This window comes from Engraulis encrasicolus, chromosome 1 (genome assembly GCF_034702125.1).
Source record: "Engraulis encrasicolus isolate BLACKSEA-1 chromosome 1, IST_EnEncr_1.0, whole genome shotgun sequence".
NCBI classification, from domain to species: Eukaryota; Metazoa; Chordata; class Actinopteri; order Clupeiformes; family Engraulidae; genus Engraulis; species Engraulis encrasicolus.
The window spans coordinates 834,068-842,500 of record NC_085857.1 but is presented as its reverse complement, the minus strand read 5'-3'; the positions used below and the strand labels follow the sequence as shown (position 1 = coordinate 842,500).

Genomic DNA, 8,433 nt, shown 5'->3' with positions numbered 1-8,433 from the left:
GTCCTTAGGTCTGCCTAAAGGGGGATTTCCCCCCTCCCCCTTGTGAGAACCTGGAAACAATGAGCCAATGGAACCCTTCTCTCTCTACTCTCTCTGGTTTAGTTGCTTGGGAAAGCCCTTGGTCAGCTGTCATACTCCAGGAGAGAGAGAGAGAGAGAGAGAATTTGAGTTCTTGGTCAGCTGTCATACTCCAGGAGAAAGAGAGAGCGAGAGAGAGAGAGAGAGAGAGAGAGAGAGAGAGAGAGAGAGAGAGAACTTGAGGTGAGGAAGGAGAGAGAGAGAGAGAGAGAGAGAACTTGAGGTGAGGAAGGAGAGAGGTCATGTCGTGTTTTGGGGCAGTAAGAATGTTGTAGCTGTGGTTGTACAGTTTTTCTTTGCAGTTGGCAGTATTTTCGGTAACACTTTATTTTAGGGATACATCTATTAGCACTAATACATACAATGTTAATGCCTGCATAAGTAACTTGTAAGGTATGTACTAAGCAGACGCTAAGGCCTACTACTGTAGGTTAAATTGGTAATAAATCCCTTATTGTGCATGAACAAGACATTTGCGAATACATGCCTAACAAATGTTTGATTTTGCTTTGTACATGCCTTACAGATTACTTATACAGGAACATTGTATGTATTAGTGCTAATAGATGTATCCCTAAAAAAGTGTTACCGAATGTTGTAGTGGTTGTATGCTTTTTTTTTGCGGTTTGCAGTATTTTCTTGTCCAAAAACTGCACTCTTCATACAACCAAAGTTTGTTTCATGTGAAAAGTTTTTGTCTGTGTGGGAAAGTCCTTGCTCAGCTGTAACCCTTCAGACTTAAGAGAGAGAGTCAGGAAGTGAGAGGTGTGGAGAGGCAGGAAGTGAGAGGTGTGGAGAGAGAGGAAGTGAGAGGTGTGGAGAGAGAGGAAGTGAGAGGTGTGGAGAGGCAGGAAGTGAGAGGTGTGGAGAGGCAGGAAGTGAGAGGTGTGGAGAGACAGGAAGTGAGAGGTGTGGAGAGAGAGGAAGTGAGAGGTGTGGAGAGAGAGGAAGTGAGAGGTGTGGAGAGAGAGGCAGGAAGTGAGAGGTGTGGAGAGACAGGAAGTGAGAGGTGTGGAGAGACAGGAAGTGAGAGGTGTGGAGAGACAGGAAGTGAGAGGTGTGGAGAGAGAGAGGCAGGAAGTGAGAGGTGTGGAGAGAGAGAGAGGCAGGAAGTGAGAGGTGTGGAGAGAGAGGAAGTGAGAGGTGTGGAGAGACAGGAAGTGAGAGGTGTGGAGAGAGAGGCAGGAAGTGAGAGGTGTGGAGAGAGAGGCAGGAAGTGAGAGGTGTGGAGAGAGAGGAAGTGAGAGGTGTGGAGAGACAGGAAGTGAGAGGTGTGGAGAGAGAGGAAGTGAGAGGTGTGGAGAGAGAGGCAGGAAGTGAGAGGTGTGGAGAGAGAGGAAGTGAGAGGTGTGGAGAGAGAGAGACGTGGGTATAAGAGGAGGAGATGCAGGCGAGCAGGGCACTTGCACCAGGGCCCAGGGCCCTCCTGTATTGGATGTGGGGGCCCTATTGTGACCATGGCAGGCAGTATGGGGGGGCCCTATCAGTGTCTTTCCCTGGGGCCCTGTATGTAATTGTTCCGCCACTGCACCAGCAAGAGAGAAGGCGTGTTTTGCAAATCCAGCAAGCAAGCTAATCCCTACCCCCCTCCCCCCTACCCCTTCACGCCAAGGCCCTGAGCTGTTTCTTTAAATGCATGACATGCCTGGCTACGGATTTATATTTCTTGTATAGACATGTTTGACAGCGAGCCCTCCGTAAATTCCTTCAACCCCCCCCCCCCCACACACACACACACAAACCAAGTTATCACTGAGGCACTAGTGTCAGATTATTCCAAAGGCTACTTAAGAAACAACTTACCCTGCAACACGCAACACTTTAAAACATGCACTCTGCCTGCACTGCAGACTACTGTGTGTGTGTGTGTGTGTGTGTGTGTGTGCGCAAATTAAAAGTTCCCCCAAAAGAACCTTCAGCCTGGAGAAGTTCTCCAAGGAACCCAGGATTACACAGGTAGCCCCCATGGGTCCTCAGCCAGTTGTACCAAAGAGGTTGGATCTGGATAAAGAGGATTCAAACCCTGCCCACTCGATGCAAAAGTGTGTGCTCAAGTTGGGTCTCCTAAGGGGGCGTTGTCCCCTACTACTTCTTCTTTTTTTGAGGTGTTTGCGCAAGATGTGCGCTACCGCCAACTACAGCGCTAAGGGGACTTCATTGATTCTCAACCTCAGGACTCCGAAGGTCTCCTAACCGAAGGTCTCCTAAAGGGGCGTTCACCCAACATAAAGTGGATACCGGAAAAGAAACAAAACGACGCTTCTTGTTAGATCCACCTTCTTTGGTTGTCCCCTCCTTCTTCTTCTCTTTTTATGGTGTTTACACAAGACGTGCGCTACCACCATCTACAGCACTAAAGGGACTCCAGTTATTCTCAACCTCAAGACTCCGAAGGTCTCCTAGGTCTCCTAAAGGGGCGTTCACCTGACATAAAGTGGATACCAGAAAAGAACTAGAATGACGTGTCCCTGCCTATAAGATCTCTGGTTTTACCCTGTAGCTGTTTTCTGGGGTTAGGTGTTCCTCCCCCACGCCTTGTCCTTCCTCCTGAGCCAGAGCCAAAAGCTCACAAAAGTTCTCAGAGCAAACCTTTGCGTGACACATTGTGGCATTGTCTATTTGTCAGCCGTTCAGAAACTTTTTGTTTATATCCATTTCTGTATCTCCTGATTGTAGATTCCAGCTGTTGGGTAATGGAAGAGAAACTGGAGCATCTCAATGGCGCACCAGGTGGGTTAATAATTGACTTACAGTATATAGTATAACAATAGACTGTGTACACACCATCATGTCAAGAGTCTGGCCTGGGGATAAGGCAGCTCAAACATTAGTCTAGTGCAGTGATTCTCAAACTCTGGGCTGGGGCCCCCTGGTGGGCCCTGAAGGTATTCCAAGTGGGCCTTGAAAAGCTTTTCCTAAAACTCAAAATAATATTTTCGAGTGTTACTGTTGACTATCTATTTGAGTTCAAGGATTTACTGGGTCAAAGTAAGGTCAGGTGGGGCGTGGACATTTTTGAAAATTTCAGCTGGGCCCCTAGGTGGGAAAAGGTTGAGAACCCCTGGTCTAGTGGATAGTCATGAAAGAGGAGAGTCTTGTTGCCTCTGGGAGATCGTTCCACCAGGTGAATAATTGACTTATGTAGGCCTATAACAATAGACTGTGTACACCAGTGGTTCTCAACTGGAACAGTCTTGGGACCCACCATTTTCCACTCTCATTCGGTCGCGACACAATTTTTTTAGCGTTCAAGTCAATTCAATGCAATTTTCAAAATGTAACCAAGACTCAAATGACTGGTTGCACGCTATCTATCTCGCATAAACATTCAGATTGTATCTATGACGACAGATGACACGGAGTTCACTAGCCTATCAACATAAAAGTTGTAAATTGTTGCAGGAAAAGTTGGATTTTTTTATTTTTTAGAATTACGTTTTTTTTTACACCAAGGCTTCGTGACCCACCCATGACCCCTCCGCGACCCACTTTTGGGTCGCGACCCACCAGTTGAGAAACACTGGTGTACACCACACTAATGCAATAAGGAAATGAAACTGTAGCTTATATTGGGCATGACTCATTTCTTGGCTTTTTCTCTTATCAGGCCAATAAAGTCAAGTGAACCTCAGACCTTCCGCATGGAGATCTTGGAGTGAAGGCTAGAGGAAGGAGACGTCCCATTACAGTCTGGAGGAGCAGGAGCAGGAATGGTGGCCGTGGACTGTATATCTAAGGTAAAAGTGCTATACTGTGTGTGTGTGTGTGTGTGTGCGTGTGTGCGTGTGTGCGTGTGTGTGTGTGAGTGTGTGTGAGAGAGAGAGAGAGAGAGAGAGAGAGAGAGAGAGAGAGAGAGAGATAGAGAGAGAGAGAGAGAGAGAGAGAGAGAGAGAGAGAGAGTATTTTGGTAAAGCTTTCTTTGGTCAGCATTTGTGTGTAAAATTACGAATGATCATTAGGCTTTCTCATGTGTATTTCCAGATGGATCCCTTGCAGTGCTGTCTCCTGGTGCTATGTTTTTTTCTCGTTGCAATTCCAAGATCAGTTGCTGGTAAGTGCCTAAAAACAAAGGGAAATAGTACTGGTTAAAATGTGAAGAAGGAACTCAAACCTCACGTGCAATTAGATGCTGACAGAAAGAGACACCAACTTCATAACCACGTCATACTTGTTACAGAATTGCAAAAAAAAACAAGTTATTTGTTTGTCCAGATATTTCTTCCATATTTCTTCAGTTGTATACATGATTGAAAGTGGTGTCTTGTTCATCCATGGTTGTAATTTGCCTCCTTGTGATGGCTTTGGCAGTTTTAAAGGTTATCAAATGAAACTAGATACAGTACTAAACAGCTTGGCTGGCCTGCTGAAGTGCCAAGAATGCCAACAAGACTTGACTTGCATCTCTACTGACATTACACACACTCCTTACCAAGAATACCAGCCATTACCCTCAAGTAGGCGTTTCAAGTAGGAGTTCCCCGCTTCAACTGCAACAGACTTAAACATGCTTTTATACATCAATTGATTCTCTTGTTAAATCAGTCATAAGACTGTATAGAGTTATCTCTCCATGTTGGTAGGATCTTCAAGTTATGTGGGTTGTATGTCATGTATGCATGTATGTCTGTATATAGGCCTGTGTTTTTGTCCTCTGTTTTTTTTTTTTTTTTGTCAGCTGTGCAATAGTCTTGTGATGTGATGTGATGTTATGTGTATGTCCTGTCTTAAGCGAGTGTTGCTCAGGGACGCAAAAAGAATTTCAGTGTAAACTGACAATAAAGTCTAATCGTATCGTATCGTATCGTAAGCGTCACTATTACTCAATGATAAACATTTTGAATTTTTGCAGCTTTTTGGCAAATGACCTACAGTATATTTAGTTTGACTAATGAACAACGTTTAAGATAAGTATATCAGTTTGTAAATGATAATAATAATAATAATACAAATGATAATGATAATAATAATAATAATAATAATAATAACTGTATTTGTATTGCACAATATCACACAATGCGTGCAGCTCAAAGTGCTTAACAAATGGATAAACATTAATGTTTAAGATGAAAATAAAAAGTGAAGTAGAAAAGAGAGACAGAAACAAGAAAGATCAGCAAGAAGGCAAGAGAAGAAGCTAGACGGAATAGAGAGAACAGGTAGATGGATAAATGAGTAGCTATAGAGAAAATGAAATAAGGAGTTTAAAGAAGAGATAAGTAGAGATTGTAGAGGCATAAGGTCCACAGAGGTTAGGCCCAGGATAAGGGATAAATAGTCACAGTGAATCGGGCACTCAGATGTGGCCCCTGGTGGCAACAGGGGTGCGGGAAAACTCCCTCGGTTTGTCAATGACTTGCATACAGTACATGCCCATGAATCAGACCTCAACCCATCTAAATATCAGAGATAGTTGTACATCTACTGACCTATTCCAGTGATAGTTGTACATCTATTGACCTATTCCAGTGAGTTGCATGTCTACTGACCTATTCCAGTGAGTTGTAAATCTATTGACCTATTCCAGTGAGATGTAAATCTATTGAGCTATTCCAGTGAGATGTAAATCTATTGACCTATTCCAGTGAGTTGTATGTCTATTGACCTATTCCAGCTGAAAAATGTGACGCCTCCAAGTCTTGCCTCGATCCGCACAGCTGTGGACCATTAACAATATGGTCTACTAGGCTGTCTGTTGAATTAGCCAGCAACGTTTGTGTATTTGGTGTTTTTTATGTTAACATTCTTTCCTTTCTGCACGTTTTTGAGTTAACCAGACTTGCCATTTCACTGCAATACCACCTGGTTATAGTGTTGTAGGGCTATGTGAAAAATAAAGCACCTCTAATACTGTATTATTCCCCCCGTCTAGATGTGCAACATCCTCCTATTTTGGATCTGAAGAGCACGGACTTAGTGAGCGCTGGCTGCCATCAGCACGCGGCCATGGTTTGCAACATCGACTCGCAGCAAGAGCCCTCCATCACCTACTTCGCCTGGATCAGTCCCGACGGGACGGAGCTGTGCAAACTGGACTCTCATGGGGACGACGTCATCATCCATCACCATGACAACGCTGCGGTGAACTGCACCTACAGAGACAAGGAGTTGGTGCTGCTCCTCCGTCATGTGAAGCCCGCCCAGCAGGGGGCGTATCACTGTAAGCTGCGCTCCAGTTTAGGGGTGAAGTCGGACGTCACCCACCTGAAATTACAAGGTAAGCTAAGTCTCGGATGGATGGCGTTTAATCATCACAACATACAACAACTTCCTCTGAGATATGGGGCCTATACTACAAAGCTGGTTCAGGACAGATTAAGGTTAAAGGGACACTCCACCCATTTGCATTAGGCTTTCCATTGCTAGACACCCAGTCATACTTTTGAATGGTCGTGCAACACTCTCTCAATTCCCCCTGAGACAGGAGAAATCCGTATTCACCTCTTAACAATCGTCATTTTGCATCATTGTAGGAGGAAGTGTAAGAGAGGTGGATTTCTGTTGAGACTACAAGCCTTTGGACCTAAGGCGCTAACAGACCTATCACAGATCAGTGTGCCAGTGCTTTTGAAATCACTGGCATTGAGGCTCCAGTAAGTCACTAGGTGCGATCGAGATGTCGTCAACGCATGCATGCGCATTTAGACAGCAATGCACCCTGGATGAAAATGCTGCATGATGGTTAGATTTCCTGTCAAACTTCGAAATTTCGTCGATATTGCGTTGACGAGGTGACATGTCACATGGTGTCAAACTATCGCGGGATGAATGCGACTGCAGTCAGATCTTGCAACCTCTGCAGTTGCTTATCCCTTTCAACGCTCGTCTGCGGACTGCCTCCGAGGTCACGCGCCCATGAACTGGTTGGTCAACAACTCACTCACGTGTGTATATGGGTCTTGTCTCACATCTCTACACAAGTTTGCGCAGGTCCCCACTTCAGCTCCTCCTCACTGCCTGTCCCCCCACTCCTCACACGTGGTGTGTTAGTAGAGCAAACCGGTGCGAGCTCATCGTCTCGTTCATATTTGTGGCCGACTTTAAATGAGCTGTATTTAATAACACCCACATCGTGACAACAAGTTCTCACTCACGTGCTTCGTCAATGTTTATCGACAGCAACACAAGTCGTATGGGGCTATTGGCAGAGCTGCCTAGGTGTGGCCTGTGGAACTTGAGCATTGCACTGCATTATGGGGATTGTTGTCACAAATCCACAAGCACTAAAAAGTCATTTTTTGCCTTTTCTCGTCCAAGAAGACACCAAATTAGAAATTTATGCTACTATTCTACTACATATATGACCAACTTTCAATACATATTAATGTCTCCACCAGTGGAATGCCCCTTCAAGTTAAGAGGTAAATCATTTAATCTAAAGAACCTGGAGTCCTGCACTTTCTTAAGTAAAGCTCTTGTATTAGATGATTTACCTCTTAACTTAACCGCAACTTATCCTGAACCAGCTTTGTAGTATATTAGAATGCAGTTCTAATAGGCCTATACGTAATTCTCATTCATGGCGAACTCTGGTTTCAGTTTATAGCCTACTTATCAAAAGATGTTTTATCAAATGACTATTTTTTTTCTTTTGAATGTCTTATATCTTGTACATTTGTCATCATTATAGAGTGGAACTATACTCATTGTGTGTGTGTATCTATCTGCATGCTTATGTGTGTTTCTACCCCTTTGGGGGAAAGAGTAGAAGTCCGCACACTGTAGCTCCGCTTTGAAATTGATTTAGGTCCTACATCGTCTCGACCCAAAAGGGTCTTATGCCTGATGAAGACCCTGTTGGGTCGAAACGTTGTATGACCTAAATAAATGTCAAAGTGGAGCTACAGTGTGCGGACTTCTACTCTTTCCACTATTAGATACGCCTTTGTCCTGCACCTGCGCTCAGAGACTCTTGTGTGTGTTTCTAACCCTTTTCTTTTCCATCAGAATGCCACCACAGTCTTACATCTTGTATTACTCATCATAGAGCAAAAACATACGTAGGCCTACAGCACATTGTGTAATGGTTTGTTTGTCATGTGTGTGTTTGTATCTCTCTGCATGCTTATGTGTATTTCTAACCATTTATATACACCTGTGTCCTCTGTTTTTTGTCAGTTGTGCAATAGTCTTGTGATGTGACATATGTGTATGTCCTGTCTTAAACCACTGTTGGGGACGCAAAATGAATTTCAGTGAAAGCTGACAATAAAGTCTAATCGTATCATATCGTATCGTATTTTCCATCAGAGTGCTATCACAGACTCCACCCTTATAGTCAGAGTGGAAATATACTCCTCGTGTTGTGTGTGTGCAGGGATGCTGACAGAGGGGGACAAAGAAGGGGACAGTTGTTCT

The 8,433-nt window shown here is 44.3% G+C and overlaps 1 protein-coding gene across 2 annotated transcripts in view; it reads left to right on the top strand.

Annotated features, from left to right (window-relative positions):
• The window catches only part of LOC134453525 (uncharacterized), a 33,274-nt gene that overhangs the window by 23,187 nt on the left and 1,654 nt on the right, over positions 1-8,433 (top strand). For both annotated transcript variants that reach the window (XM_063205352.1, XM_063204597.1), the window contains 4 exons: positions 2,755-2,808; positions 3,686-3,815; positions 4,060-4,129; positions 5,948-6,292. In XM_063205352.1, coding sequence (XP_063061422.1) covers positions 3,789-3,815; positions 4,060-4,129; positions 5,948-6,292 — 442 coding nt within the window. In that variant the 5' untranslated portion in view covers positions 2,755-2,808; positions 3,686-3,788. The remainder of the gene's footprint in view (positions 1-2,754; positions 2,809-3,685; positions 3,816-4,059; positions 4,130-5,947; positions 6,293-8,433) is intronic.